The sequence below is a fragment of the Phyllobates terribilis genome, unplaced genomic scaffold (assembly GCF_046119375.1).
Source record: "Phyllobates terribilis strain yellow unplaced genomic scaffold, ASM4611937v1 Scaffold_11__3_contigs__length_659146591, whole genome shotgun sequence".
NCBI classification, from domain to species: Eukaryota; Metazoa; Chordata; class Amphibia; order Anura; family Dendrobatidae; genus Phyllobates; species Phyllobates terribilis.
In genome coordinates this window covers 548,310,372-548,326,462 of record NW_027362771.1, presented here as the reverse complement: position 1 = coordinate 548,326,462, position 16,091 = coordinate 548,310,372, and the positions used below count along the sequence as shown (strand labels likewise).

General features: G+C 42.6%; 1 protein-coding gene across 24 annotated transcripts in view; it reads right to left on the bottom strand.

Moving 5' to 3' along the window:
* Nucleotides 1-16,091, bottom strand: part of ANK1 (ankyrin 1) — a 312,183-nt gene that overhangs the window by 62,454 nt on the left and 233,638 nt on the right. For all 24 annotated transcript variants that reach the window (XM_073653979.1, XM_073653987.1, XM_073653985.1 and 21 more), the window contains 9 exons: nt 15,542-15,639; nt 10,900-11,124; nt 10,659-10,813; nt 6,707-6,918; nt 5,722-5,926; nt 5,540-5,636; nt 5,232-5,460; nt 4,123-4,248; nt 2,462-2,581 (listed from right to left, as the gene is read on the bottom strand). In XM_073653979.1, the coding sequence (XP_073510080.1) occupies nt 2,462-2,581; nt 4,123-4,248; nt 5,232-5,460; nt 5,540-5,636; nt 5,722-5,926; nt 6,707-6,918; nt 10,659-10,813; nt 10,900-11,124; nt 15,542-15,639 (1,467 nt within the window). The remainder of the gene's footprint in view (nt 1-2,461; nt 2,582-4,122; nt 4,249-5,231; nt 5,461-5,539; nt 5,637-5,721; nt 5,927-6,706; nt 6,919-10,658; nt 10,814-10,899; nt 11,125-15,541; nt 15,640-16,091) is intronic.

The following is a 16,091-nucleotide window of genomic DNA, read 5'->3' as shown; positions in this document are numbered from 1 at the left end:
CTGCTTGGCACAAACAGAAAAAGCCTGTGAGTCCAGCTTGCCCCACCCACAAACAGAAAAAGCCTGTGAGTCCTGCTTGCCCCACCCACAAACAGAAAAAGCCTGTGAGTCCTGCTTTCTTCAGTAACACATAGAGACAACCCTGTGGATTCTGCTACCCCTGCCCACATATAGAAAATACCTGCAAGAAAAAGCTGGTGAGTTCTGCTTTCCCATGTCCACGCAAAGAAAGCGTGTGACTTCGGCTTTCCCGCTCTCACACAGACTGTGAATCCTGTTTTCTTACCACACACAGGCTGATTGTGTACTCCTTGCACATAAACTCATACAGAAAAATCTATCAATTATTGTTTGTTCATGGGGGAGAGGGGGCTGTCATGCTTTATCTATGTGTGGGTAGGGGAAGATGGACTCACAAGCTTTCTCTCTATGTGTGGGTATGGGAAAAGGGACTCACAGGCTTTCTCTATGTGTGAGTAGGGAAAGAGGGGCTCACGGGCTCTCTCTCTATGTGTGGGTGGGGGAAGAAGGACTCGCAGGCTCTCTCTCTCTGGGTGGGGGAAGATGGACTCACAGGCTCTCTCTCTCTGGGTGGGGGAAGATGGACTCACAGGCTTTCTCTCTATGCGTGGGTGGGGGGAGAGGGACTCACAGGCTTTCTATGTGGGAGTGGGGGAAGAGGGACTCACAGGCTTTCCCTCTATGTGCCAGTGCTGGTAAGAGTGACTCACAGGCTTTCTCTCTATGTGTGGGTGGGGGAAGAAAGACTTGCAGGCTTTCACTCTGTGTGGGTGGGGGGGAGAGGGAGTCACAGGCTTTCTCTCTATGTGTCAGTGGGGGAAGAGAGACTCACAGGCTTTCTCTTTATGTGCAAGTGCTGGTAAGAGGGACTCACAGGCTTTCTCTCTATGTGTGGGTGCTGGTAAGGGAGACTCACAGGCTTTCTCTCTATGTGTGAGTGGGTGGGAGAAGGACTCACAGGCTTTCTCTCTATGTGTGAGTGGGGGAAGATGTACTCACAGACTTTCTCTTTATGTGTGAGTGGGGAAGAGGGACTCACAGGCTTTCTCTCTATGTGCTAGTACTGGTAAGGGAGACTCACAGGCTTTCTCTCTATTCGTGAGTGCTGGAAGATGGACTCACTGGCTTTCTCTCTATGTGTGGGTGGAGGAAGAGGGACTCACAGGCTTTCTATCTATGTGCGAGTGCTGGTAAGAGGGACTCACAGGCTCTCTCTCTATGTGTGGGTGGGGGAAGATGGACTCCCAGGCTTCCTGCTTGAATCCTGGATAGCACGGTGGCTCAGTGGCTAGCATTGCAGCGCTGGGGTCCTGGGTTCAAATCCCACCAAGGATAACATCTGCAATGAGTTTGTATGTTCTCCTCGTGTTTGCGTGGGTTTCCTCTGGGTTCTCCAGTTTCCTCCCATACTCCAAAGACATACTGATAGGGAATGTAGATTGTGAGCCCCAATGGGGACAGTGTCGATATTGTCTGTAAAATGCTGTGGAATTAATGGCGCTATATAATTGAGTAAAATAAATCATTAAATCCTGGCTGTTATTTACCACTTTTTTACATAAAAAACTGAATGAAATCATAGAAAGTTAAATATCTCCAACCTGGCAAAGACAATGTTAGACAGAGTTTATTCTTCTTGATTTATGAAGTATATTGAAAAAATGTATTTAAGCATTTCATTAGGGAAAAGGGTCTCCAATTTCCCCTCTAAGGCATTGTTACCTGGTCAGAAAGGGCACTAGGCAAACCTGCTGTGGATTTTTAGGACTTGCACATGGATTAGAGAGACTTAAGTTCAATGGAGCAAATCCCAATCCATAGCATATCAATGTGATATCAGCATAAAAAATGAGCAAAAAAACAATCCATTGCCATGCATTGCAGTTGAAGACACAAATTTCCAATGGTTTTATGATTTTGCAAAACCCCTGTTCCCTGGCTGCAGGTTTTTAAGTGCTTTACTCACCGTCCCCAGGTCCATATGCTGCGTCTCCACCGCTGCTGCTCCCAGTGTCTAATATCACCTACAGCGCCAACGTCACATTCACATCGACTGTCGAAGTGACATCAGCACTGCAGACAGTAACAGATGCCAGGAGCAGCAACAGAGGCTAATAACGTGGACCAGGGGAGGGTGAGTAAAGTACAGTTTGTATTTTAACACAAACCACATTGAGACAGGAGTTTTCTGAAACCGAAACTGGAAAATTGCAGGATACATTGTATTTACAGCACTTGGTAATATTTTATTTGTGTTATATATATATTTATATATATATATATATATATATATATATATATATATATATATATATATTTAATTCACAAAAATGGAGTACAATGTAAAAGACTGAGAGCTGGTGAATGTGAATTATGGCCAGGCATGTAATAATAGTGTATAGTGTAAAACCATTCAACCTTGCTGCGGTGTCTGTCGTACCTGTGTGTACTGTGGCATCGTGACATTCAGATGACAAAGGACTTGCTGGGACGGTTCATATTTCATAGTTTTGCGCAGGAACGAGAGAGATCCACATGGTTCCCGGCTGCTGTCCCGCACCTAGGCAAGAACATATATTACATTTCATTTGCATATCTCATAACTACCGTATCATTATTACTTTTCTCTTTTCATTAATCTTTTTTTCATGGAAACTAATACAAAATTCAAATTTTAATATTTTAATAAATTATCACCGTAATATTTTATTATAATTTTGAGGATTCCTATCGGTTAGGCTATAAATAATTGTGGAATCATTACTTGATTTGCTTTAGAACAGATTTTGCCTTAAAGGGATTTTTTTTCTCTCTCTACAAAAAGGGTTCCTTTTTTAGTGGGATGACTGTACTAACACAGCCCATTCATCTGGATGGGAATTGTGTAATTATTTATTCTGCCTGTGGTGGCGCTGTAGAAAAAGAAACTAAATGCTGTCCGGTTTATCACAAATTAAAGCTGATTCCTGGGAGGGGGGTCCAAGTAGCAGGACATCAATGTGATCACAAAAATTTTGGGAGGACATTTTTATGAAAAAGTGATTAATCAAAGTATACAAATCAATTAAAAGAGTTCTGTGGACTTTATCAGTGATGTCGTAACTGTAAAAATATTTATATTTTTTGTTAATGTCAACCTCCGGAGTATCAGCTCATATTGCCATTCATTTAAAGTGCAGTTATTTTTTACAAAGTCTCCCAAACAGCAAAAAAAAGGAACCATCTTTTATCCTGCTGTTCCAGTGCTTGTTCTTTGCCCCTTCTGCTGAGAGTACATGACTACATTATTTATGTGAGGGTGTGTTTGTTAATGGTCACAATGTGAACGTGCACCGACAAGAAAATAAAGGAACCATTTAATATCCTGTTGCTCCAGAGTTGGTCCTTTGCCGCTTCTGCTGAGAGTACATGACCACATTATTTATGTGAGGGTGTGTTTGTTAATCGTCACAGTGTGAACCTACACTAATAAGAAAAAAAAAGGAACCATTTAATATCCTGTTGCTCCAGTGCTTGTCATTTGCCTCTTCTGCTGAGAGTACATGACCACATTATTTACATGAGGGTGTTTGTTAATGGCCACAGTGTGAACGTGCACCAACAAAAAAATAAAAGAACCATTTAATATCCTGCTGCTTCAGTGCTGGTGCTTTGCCGCTTCTGCTGAGAGTACATAACCACATTATTTACATGAGGGTGTTTGTTAATGGCCACAGTGTGAACGTGCACCAACATGTTGCACTTGTACTAATATGTTTTCCAGCCTACAGTATGTCTTTGATGATTTACATGAGAGCTGCAACCAATCACAAGTAATTGCTGAAACCAGTGATTGGTTGCAGCAATCAAGTGAGTTATTCACTTCAGGAATGAAAAGGATCACAGGAGTGGCAAAAGTAATGATTATTTGCTACTTCTTGTAGCAAGTTCAAAAACCCAGGACGATCCCCTTTAAGACATTTTGGTCTTAGTCACGTGAGACATCTTTCTAACACTTTAAACCAAAAGAGGTAGAAGCATTGTTTTAGGTGGCACCATGTGGCGGCACACAAAGTACCTATCACTATAGCTGGACAATGATTTTTTCAGTTGTTCACTCACCTTAATGGGTAGTGCCAATCTGTTCTCTTTAAATGCCTGGAAGGTAAAGTTCCTCTGCTGCGTGGCTTTCTTGAGAGGAATGAGATTCCCTGACAACTCCACAAAAAGTTGAGTCCCATCCATTACCTGTGGATAGAAGGGAATAATGGAGTTAATGTCTCATTTACGGGGTGTCCTTTATTTTTCGCTCATCTGCTTTGGACAGCTTTCAAACTTTTCAAAATGTTTGGGAGACTTCTACAAAAATGGAAGACTTCCTGTAGGGGCAGATGAACCTCCTGAAAGCAGTGTCCTGATGCTGTCATTACTTACCTTCCTTCACTAATGAGTCATAAAAACTTCGTTTTTAGGTCCAGTCTGGGGTCTAAATATACATTCAGGGTCTGGACAGGGTTCTGTTTTTATTTTGAGGTAGGAACACATTTTAAGGACTGAGTCTGCATTTACTCTGGGGCTTCTATTGTATTTTTTGAGGGTTTGGTTTATTTGTTTTTATTTTAGGGTCTGAATTTATGTTCAAGAGTTATTCCCAATATTACAAGTTTTCACATAGGATAGATAATAACTTTGTGGTGAGTGGGGCTCGGACCCTGACTGATCCTAAGAGGTAGGTAAGTACAGTGTGATAGTCCCAGAGACAATGAATGGAGTGGCGGCACCAAAGTGTTTTAGGTCTGGGTCTAATTTGATTTTTGGGTCTAAGCTTGGGTGAAATTTTGCTTTGGGTGTCTGGGGTTTGTATCTATTTTGGGTTCAACATAGATGTTGGCGGGTAGGAGGCAGTTCTCAAGAGTTACCGTCCAATGGCCACAGGTTACTGACCCAGCCGTTTGACCAGGTCCTGTAAATTAATTCCTACATACTCTAGTTCTTTTCCATGTATCCAGCATGGGTGGCATTTTCTAAACATATCAGCCAGGCAGTGAGGTCATTGATTGTCTCCAAACATCAGCACACATTTGGTCCATGCCTAAACCAAGTTGGTATCATCCATTATGGTACACTTTTTGGATGGTTATAGTCCACCATCAAAGAAATACGCCTTTACATTCTAGTTTTTATAGACTCTGGGGACCTTAGCTGCTGATAAACTCTAGTCTTCTGTGTACCTCGATGTCCCGGCTACGTGCCACCTCTGAAAAGTTCTCATGTTGCTCCAGAGTCTTCTCCAACTTGTCACCTGTCATACAATAGCATCGTAGACGTCCTTCTCGTCCGTCTGCCATTTTGGCAAATACTACGAATCGCGCAGTATATGGAACGGCGCTAAGTTCCTTGTAGAGCTGGGTGGAGAAGGAAACTGCCTCAGCCGTCCGGGGACAGTCCGAGAGCCAGAACCTGCCGAGATGGTAAAAGGTCTTAAAATAAGAGAACTGCTAGAATGAGTGGCTCATACAGTCATACAATTCTGTTTTACCTGGCAGAAACATTGGTTGTAAAATTGGCACATTCATTGGCATATACTAATTTAGTAGTCCCGGTAATGTCTTCCCACTGAGCAGGAGCTGTTCCACCTGATGAGTAGGAGAAGAAAATGTGAAATAGAAAAATGAAGGCTTTAGTCAAAAGAAATTGTCTCATGAGTGCCAGATCCTTCACCTGTGACGCTGCATAGGAGTCTCAGGCTGGTGGTGTCCCCCTCTCCACTGTCTCGAGGGTTATCTTTCCAGGTTGGCGGCAGTGGTATGCGCAGACCTATCGGTCGGTGAAATTTCCTACGTCTTGGTTCCACGGTGACAATGGGGCCAAAAGTTGCTTGATTTCCAAGCAACCGAGAAACCAGATCATCTGGCACTGGTTGAGCCTAAGAGGACACCAGAGATTAAATGTTACTAGACTCCCCATTGGGCTAGTACAGGCTAGGCTAGTGCTAGACGATAACACCGATCATGTGACAGCAAGTCTCAGACAAGTTGCATGACCAAAATCACTTAGGCTGGTGCAGACGACATCAATTTTGCAGTGTCGCATTGCATTGCCAATGGGCTTAAGTTGCGACACTTGACAAACTGCGATTGCAACGAGACTGCTGAGAAAACCATCCATGCAGAAGGATTTTTGGTCACAGGTCACACACGACTTTGCCCCCAAAGTAGTCTTCAGTCTTTATAGCTTCAATTATGCCGTAAAAATAACAGCTAAGTAACAACTGTATGCAAATTATATTGAACTGCATGGCAAATGAGCTCCATGCGACCAGAAAGAAAACAAGTGGACGAATTCGGAAACATTTGCGACTCTGCAGGTCGAAATGCACCATCATAGGAAATAATTAGATGCGACGTCACAACACGACACTGTGATCTTAGTCACGCGACTCATGTGACCATGTAGCCCTCAACTTGTACAACTTGTCCGTGACTTGCAGTTATGCGAGCTGTAAAAAACGCAGTTATGTTGCACAGGACATTGCAACTTGCATTAAAACCTATAGATATTGCAACTTGTTACCTGCAACCAAAGACCCAAAAGTGTTTTTTGCAAGGACCTCATCACAGTAGGTCTTCATGTCACACGACTATTATTGACGTGAAGTCCTAGCTTAGTCATAGTCTTTCATGTCCAGTTTTAGGGGGCTACTTACTTGCAATGATAACTTCACTTTCTTGGTTACAGCAGTTGGGGGGAAGGTGGCCTGAACTTGGGGTACAAGCCGGCTTTTCAGAACTCCCCCTTCTGGCCCGATGAGTTCACAATCTTGACATACCCGTGACATCACCACAAAGTAGAGCGGAAAGTCGGTGGTGACGATACGACAAAGGCGCTTCTTATGTAACTCCTCCTCACTCTCCAGCTCTGAGACCAGAGTGTAATACATAGAGGTTAGCACAAGCAATCACAATGGTATACCAACATAAACCAGCCCAACCAAGGCCAAAAGGACCTTCATTGGGTGAATGGGGACCTATGGATACATCTGATGTATACATCACTGGCTTTTCTAGTGCATCGGCATACCCTTAAAGGAAATCTATCAACAGGATTTCACCCCCCAAACTATGTATATGTCTATGTAGCTCTTTCAAAGACAAGTCCAGCAATATCTTTACATGAATTGATGATCCAAAGAAAAATATTTTTTTATCAAAAATATAAATTTTATTATGCAAATACAATTAAGTAATTTAGTGGATGAACATACATAGAAACCACAAAGTGTATTAAAATGACGTGCATAGTGGAAGCAATCTCTTCATAGTCCTGTGAAAATTCATTAGGACTCCTGAGGGTAACTGATAGGTATTATATAGTATGGTGAAATATGACACCACCAGTGTCATAACAATAGTAGGTACATAATTAATACATAATTATACATCATGCACATATATGAGAAATAATCTACCTGTAAATAGAGGAGCCACCCTTCAGTCACTGCCACCAGCGCACCAGTCCCGACGCGCGTTTCGGCAAAGTGGCCTCACCGTCATTCAGATGATGCCGCCGCTGGTGTGCGTCCTGGTTACCATGGGTACGCACGCGTCACTTCCGGCCGCCGCACTGCATTCTTGGGTATGCGGTTGGCGCCATCAGTATTCACTTTTCTGCTGCCAGGCATTCTGGTTACCATGGGTACCAGACGTCATTTCCTGTCGGCGCATAGCATCCTTGGGTAGTTTCTTAGCGCCACAATAATATTCTCAGCTGCAGACGCATGGAGGCTTGTTATTGACTGGGCAATCTTATTGGTTGGCGGTCCTTTTTTATACCGCACACGTTTTTCCCATGACAAAGGCTCGTTTGCCGAAACGCGCGTCGGGGCTGGAATGGACTGGCCATGCAAAGGTATTGCTGGACTTGTCTTACAAAGAACTACATGTGCTAATAAGTAATTTGGGTGGTGAAATCCCGCTATTTCTTTTTAATCTGGTCATACACAGTAGATAGCTGTTGGCCAGTAAGTTCGGCTGACAGCTTTCTATCCTGAATACCCCATGCAGAGGGATGTTCGCTCCGGTGTTCTCTATGAGAGAGAATTACCAGGAAGCACCTTATCTTCCTGCTGAAAAAAATTAATTTACAACCAACCCGATACTTATGTGCCCTGACAATGTGTTGGAGAGAGTTAGGGTACCTCCATACACATTGAATGTTCCGACGTTCCCAAGAAAATCAGCATTGACTTTTACCTTATGTGTATGGGGACCTTAAGATAAGTTGCTGATAGGAAAGCAAGATTTGGTAAGTATAGTAAAAAGTCATACAGCAAACAACGGTCTCCAAATGATAACTCTAAAATCCCTTGCCCAAAAATATCAACTCTCCAAAGATATAAAAGTGTAACCATAAAAAAGAGGTATTCTGGCTTCGAAAACCTTTCTTAAAGGGAATTGGTCTGCAGGTTTTTGCTATGTAATCTGAAGACAGTATGCTGTAGGGGTTAAAACACAGATTTCAGCGATGCCTCTCTTATCAAGCTCTGTGGTTTGGTTTGCTTATAATGATTGTTTTAGCACCAGTAGCTTATCATCGCTGTGACTAGCTGGTTGGGTGAGCCCTGGTCCGACTCCGCCCTCTCCTGTGATAGGCAGCTCACTGTCTATGGACATTGTATATACAGAGCCTGGTGTGGGCGGGGTTAGCTTCCTCAGTTCTACTTCACTCTAAGGCTATGTGCCCACGTAGCAGATTTGATGCAGAGCGTTTTTGCCTCTCTCTGGCAGATTTACATGCGTTTTTTCTGCCAGAGAGAAGCGTTTTTTAAGCGTTTTTACATGCGTTTTTGCATGAGTTTTTCAAGCAGTTTTCCAAGCGATTTTGAGCATCACTTGGAAAAGTGCTTGACAAGTTGGTCACACAATATAAATCCATTCAACCGGCATGGATTTATAATGTGTGAACAACTGATGCTTTAAATGCTGCATCTATAGTAAAAAAAAACAGAGAATTAAAACGTTAAAAATAAAAAAAAACCTGTATACTCACCTCTCCGGTCTGCTCCAGTCTGCTCCCAGCCGCGTCCTCTCTCTTCGGCGTCCCGCAGTGTACTGTCAGGACCTGCGGTGACGTCATTTAGTCAGCTGATGGTCACGCGACCATCACCTGACTGCCGTCGTCAGCGGTCGCGTGACCATCAGGTGACTAAATGATGTCACCGCAGGTCCTGACAGTACACGGGACGGGACGCCAAGGAGAGAGGACGCAGCCGGGAGCAGACCGGGGGCTGCCGGAGAGGTGAATATACAGGTTTTGTGTATTTTTAACTTTTTTATTTCTTTTTTTCACCGCGTGGTAGCCGGGATGGAGAGGAGTTGTAGTCTCTTCTTCATCCCGGGTACCACACGCACCGCGATTACGCTGCAAATTCGCGGCCATTGAATTTAATTGAAATGCAGCAAATCCACATATACCTGCGGGTTTGCTGCGTTTCAATGTTCCTCAATGGCCGCGAATTTGCAGCGTAATCGCGGCAGAAATGGTCATGCTGCGTTTTGCAACGCAATGCGAATTCGGCGCGCAAATTAGCGCATCATGTGCACAGCACATCCGAATTCACATTGCTTTGCATGGCAGATGGTTTTACAAGCGTTTTCGCAGCCGTAAAAACGCCGCAAAAACACTACGTGGGCACATGGCCTAAATCTAACAACACTGATAGTGTAAGAACTACTGAGCCCAGTAATCTAAGTGATACATCATTGGATTCAGGGTCTCTTTGCCTACATTACGCTTTCAGATGAGAAAGCAAAAACCTTCTGACCGATTCCCTTTAAGTATTCTTTGAGGGAATACTGATTTAATGGGTCATGACCATCAGCAGGTGCAAAGAGTTTCGCTTACTCTGGAGGACCAGCACGTCCATGTAATACTCAGAAAACACAGTGATTTCAATGGGAGTTGTCCTTCTACAGATTACAGTTGATCACTAGTTGTCCAAGTAGTGAGAAACCCTTTGATCAGCTGATTGTTGGGGAGTGTCTAAAATTTAAGGGGTAATTCCCAGTTTGATATATGAGTATTGTTGAATGCGAGCAGTTTTGCAATTTACTGCTTAGTAAAATTTTCAGCCGCTCTTGAGATATTTACACTTTTCTTTTGTTTACAGCTCGTTTCCTAGGAGACCGACCATCGCTGCTGTCTAGCATGTCAGCATTCCACTGAAGCTGGCCGAGATGAGAAGGTAACAGCGCACTCCAACGATCTGACCAGCTTCAAAACAGTGCCCACAAGTTCCTTGGAGAGGAAAGTGTAAACATTGCGCATGTGGGAACGTGTAAACATTGCGCATGTTCTGAGCAGCAGTGGACGGTTTCCAAGGCAACGAGCTGTAAATAAAAGAAAAGTGTTAATATCTCAAGAAGGGTTGAAAATTTTAACAGATAGTAAATTGCAAAATTGCTTGTATATAAAAGTACTTCCTGACAATACCTATTTATGGAGATGGCAATAGCCCTTAAAAAATTGGTGGGTGTCCAAAACCATTACCCAGCCATAACATAAGGAAGCTAATATAATTATTTGGAACTCAGATCAACATTTATTCTTCTAAATAGGGAAGAATAACCATTCCTTTGGTTAAGAACCACACATCTTACCTTCATCCATGCCACTCAGTGCCTCCTCCAGATATTCCTTCCCATAACGATTCTGATGTTCTTTCCACACTGACCCGTTATCACTACGCAGGATAACAAGTTCTCGATCACCGCGTCCCACCGAGGAAAAGTGAGGGATCTCCACCACCACCGGGCTACAAGTATGGGAGTGAAAAATATACATCATTAAGACAATTAGGAAAAAGAGCTAGGAATTCTGATACAACACTAAGGAACCCACCTAAGAAACTGAGCCCCAGTAGGACCCAGAGCGATGATCCTGCTGGTCAGACCCTCTTCTTCACCCAGTGGAGGCGGGCAGTTCAGCTTTTGTGGTTTTACAAGGCGACATGTTATTCTGGTGGGTGCGGCACAAGTCCTAGGTGGTATAATAACCCTCAGACCATTGTGACGGCTTCCACGCATTGATCCACCTCGGGCATCTACCATAAAACTGACTAAAAATCTGCAACAAAAAGTCCATTCAATAAACTTTGGACAATTACGTAGCACAGGTGAATATAAAAAACATTGAAAAACACTGAACAACTAGCTAAAATGCCTTGGTTAAAGATAGATGGGAGAGAGATGTGAGAAACATCTCTATGGAGGAGTGGGAAGTTATCCTTGAATTGATGGGGAAGATCTCCATTAATACGGCCCTGAGAAGGTCTCGATTATTCTACAGGACCTCCAAAGCATTATGTAAGATGGGCCTCAGAGGAGACGATGTTTGTCTGAGATGCAGGGAGGAAGGCGCGGACTTAATCCATATGTTTTGGTCTTGCCCCAAATTGGCTAAGCTGTGAGAAAATGCTGGAAAATTAGTCATGGAAGTCTATGGTCTTCAGATTTCATTTAACCCTAAGACTTGTATTTTGGGCCTTATTGGGGATTAGGTAGGTCCAGGTCCATTCCAGCTGGCCATAATCAAAATATTTTATCACGCCAGGAAAGCTGTAGCCAAGAACTGGTTAGCAAATGATCCTCCCACGATAGATGAACTAATATAATGTCTAAACAATACAATACTGATGGAAAAGAAGGTGTACATTAAAAGGGGAGCAAAGGCTAAATTTGGGGTAATTGGATTAGATGCCCTAGGGTTGTCTCCGAGGAGTTGGCGAGGGATGTGTTGCTTAACGTATTAATATTATAAGAAACATTGATTTAGTGTCGGGATCCCCCCCAGAAAGTGAGGGGGGAATTGTTGGATTTTGGGTGGGGAGGAAGAGGGGGTGGTCTTGGTTTAAAGAATTTTTCTTTATGGGAAAATGCAAAGGTTTGTTTGTATTGCTTATGTGTATGATGTAATATGACAATGTTGCTTGTTTTTTTTCCAAACAAATGCTGTTAACCCTGAATATTTTTTTTTAATAAACATTTCTTGAGTAAGAAAAACTGCTAAAATCCATCCTGGTTATAATAAAATTGATTACCAGCTTGTTGAGGGATCACATTACAGCTGCCTATTGAAGTCAATGAGAAGGTGAGGGAGAGGAGCAGAGGGAAACAAGCAGATAGATTGTGTGGCAACTTTCTAGTGTTTTATCTCACTGTAGAGCTAGATTCACAGCTATACTGCTCAGTACTCCTGTATGATGTCCTCCATGCTGTTGCTTACCAGTGCTTTATTGCACTCTAGAGCTGGATTCACAGCTACACTGTTTAGTACTGCTATATGATGTCCTCCATGCCGCAGTATTTATATCTCACCACAGGTCTAGAGTTACAGCTACACTGCTTAGTACTGCTGTATGATGTCCTCCATGCAGCTGTTTTCTAGTAAGTGTTTTATCTTACCCCAGAGCTGGATTCACAATTTCACTGTTCAGTGCAGCTGTATGATGTCCCCAATGCTGCTGCTTTCTAGCGACTGATCTCATCCCACAGCTAGATTCACAGCTACACTGCTCAGTACTCCTGTTTGATGTCCTTCATGCTGCAGCTTACTAGCAAGTGTTTTATTTCACTCCAGAGCAGGATTCACAGCTACACTGCTCAGTACTTCTATATGATGTCCTACATGCTGCTGCCTTCTGGTAATTGTTTTATCTCACCCAACAGCTAATTTCACAGCTATATTACTCAGTAATGCTGTATGTTGTTCTCCGTGCTGCTTCTTTCTAGTAAGTGTTTTAGCTAAAACCAGAACTGAATTCACAACTTCACTGCTCAGTATTACTGTATGATGTCCACTGCTGCACACTAGTAAGTATTTAATTTCATTCCAGAGCTAGATTCACAGCTACACGGCAGAGTATTACTATATGCTATCCTCTATGCTGCTGCATTCTAGTAAATATACTAAATGTACTGCTGTTTGATGTCCTCCATGTTGCTGTTTTCTAGTAATTTTATCTCACCCCAGAACTAGATTCACAGCTACACTATTCAGTAATGTTGTATAGTGTCCTCCATGCTGCTGCTTTCTAGTAAGTGTTTTATTTTACTCTGCAACTGGAGTCACAGCTATACTGCTCAGGACTGCTTCATAATGTCCTCCATACTGCTGCAGATCCTGAACATGTGCTAGATAAAGACAGAAGAAAAGGAATCCCTCATATCTATGTGTGCCGTGTATGGGAGACATCATAGTAGCTAGTTTCCATCCACTAGCTCAGCGACAAATTAAATATGTAGTCCGCAGAGGGGAAAACTGGTGAAAAATACAGGATACAAATTATACACAGGCCCACTTTAAGAGTTTGTAATACTCTATGAGTGATAAACTACTTAAAAGCTGGCATGGAGAATAAAATGGCAGCATCAGTTTTGCATCACCATGGTCCCCGCTTGCCATATGTATGAGGTTTCTTTTGTCTTTGATGCAAATTCATGAATATTTGTTGCATAATCCATCCTGCGGTCGTCCAACATTTATTGCTAAAGCAGATTTATGACAGCTACTGATGGCGGCATGTGAAAACACCATCTGCGGCACAATACTTGTTGAGATTGCGGGGCTGCTTTTCTGTAACATTCACCTACTATAAACCTGTTCTGGTGTGCACAAGCTATATTTATACATCCCAAGTTTATCCTATTTAATTTTTTTTGTCTTATTGCCAGGACTGAAAACAGGGAAAAAATATTTTGCAAATCTATATAGATATTTAGGTAAAGTATATACTTCATGCCTAAGACCTAAGACACATGTACGTATCAGCATCATCCATAAGGTTCCAGAAGCCAGACCTCTGGGGTGACTGCGTTAAAAGGATTATTCACCCTTGTCGACAATTTTTCTTTTTTTTAATCACTTAAATGCATTTGTTTGGGGCTAAAAATTATTGTTGCAATGCTATTTTATTAAACATTTTTGCATTATTTGGCTTTTACAAGCTCTTTGTTTCCTTGCACATTCAAGTTTTGATGTAGACTATGGTCATAAATCAACTGAGAGCATCTAAAAATAAAGCAGAGACGAGTTAGAAACTCTTCCATTGGAGGGTTAAAACAAGCTCGCTGACAGATTCTCTGTTAACTCATTTCTACAGTTAGCAATAAACACGAAGGGTATAGGCGAAATTGGTTCAAAAATTGTTTAAATTGGTGCAAAATTGTTTAGGAAACACAATTACAAAAAGGATTTGTAGCCAAAAATTTATGCGATACGAAACAGAAAAAAAAAACCAAACTGTCCTCAAACGTGGACAACGCCTTTAAAAAAAAAGAGTATTGAGTTGGTTTTATCCATGCTCCTTCCATAGTTGTTAGCCATCGACTGAATGACTGGACATCTCTCCCAAACTCTTCAAACACATGAACTTGGGACAAGGTCAATAATATGTCGAACAGGGCAAGGGGAGTGAAGTCGGCCATACACTTTAGATAGCGGTGGCCAAACTATTGTTTGCAGACAGCTCTCTCCCGACAAAGAGGAGAGCGTAGATCGGCAGAGCGTTCCTGTGTTCTCTATGGGAGATCCGCACTCCGACACCTCTGACAATGACTTAGCTCCCCATCAAAAAAAAGGATAGGAAGACTGAATTCCAACTATGGTCCCCAACATCATCCAGTGTGTATGGGGGGCCTATGTATACATCTCATCTGATGACAAAAGGTCTGGATGGGAGACCCCAAGGCAAACAAGAAATTCATCCATTCTGTCCATAATCGGGAATTTTGCCCAAATTTATTGTAATGTATATGGGGCCTGTAGTCTGATATCTCACCCGACTCTCCCATACTCTCTCAGCCGAGTGCTCTATACGATAGAAGAGAGCTGCCATCGGACATCTCTGGCCGCGGCTTATCTCTTGGAGAACAATAGTATCGGCAGTCCCAAATTGGACATGTCAGATCCTTATTTTCCCCTATATGATCTGTCGGCCCCATACACATTAGATTGTCAGCCGAACCTTACGACATGGTCTGGTTTGGCTGATGATGGTCTAATGTGTAAAAGTTAATGGATTCCCCAAAAAATGGTGGAATTTACTAATGGGCAATGTGCAACTTAAAGGTGGCCATACTATTTAGGTAGCTATTCCTTTCTACTCTCCCATATTAATACTCTCAATGGGGAGAGGGGAATACATTTCTTTCAGACCTCTTTGGGAGTCACCTCTCTCTTTTGAGAAGAAAGAATAGGGCATGCTGAATTCAATTATGCCCCATCCCTCGCTTCTGCCATCAGGACACTATGGCTTATTACAGTGCTTTCTAAATACTAAGTTTTAATGTGCAGATAAAGGGGTAACATGAGATTTGAGGGTTCGAATGCAAAATCTACAAAAGCTACCATGTGGCCTTTGGGTTCTTGCAGGCACCAAGGCACAGGTGGCACTGCCCGCCTCTGTATGCACTCTAGCGCCATGTTATGCAGTGGCATTATATTGAAAAGCAGAGATCTCCACTGCGTCCTACTCGTCACTCACCCAGTATGGACAGGACTGGCCACAGGACTGATATTGTCCGATGTCTCGGTGGCGGGACTGCTGGGGATCAGAGATTCATCGTCTAATTCTCTAGACAACTGAAACAAGAGAGAAACATTTTTAGTTTTGGGCCACCCAATAGTGGGCAGCCAGAGAATGAGAGGGAGCAGGCAAAATAATGAACTATGATTAGTTAATTAGGAGGAAAGGTTTTCTTTTAGCTTCCACCCCAAGCATTTACTAAGATTTACCTACTGCCCCAACAGCTCAGGAACTAGAGGGACCAGTTATTCCATGATGACGTCACCATAGACTGCTGATGGCAATAATGGATGTCACCACTAACGTCTACTCTACAGTCCATCATCAAGGCACTACTACTTAACATGTTATGGAAGATGTGTTCATGTCTCAGTCATTATGCCCCATGTGTATTTTGCCTACAATCCTGAGACATTTATTGGTGACCACTGTGCCCCCAAGTATTCTGGGTATTATGCATTTATAACGGCATCCTAATTATCAAATGGGTTTACCACTCAAGTTATTT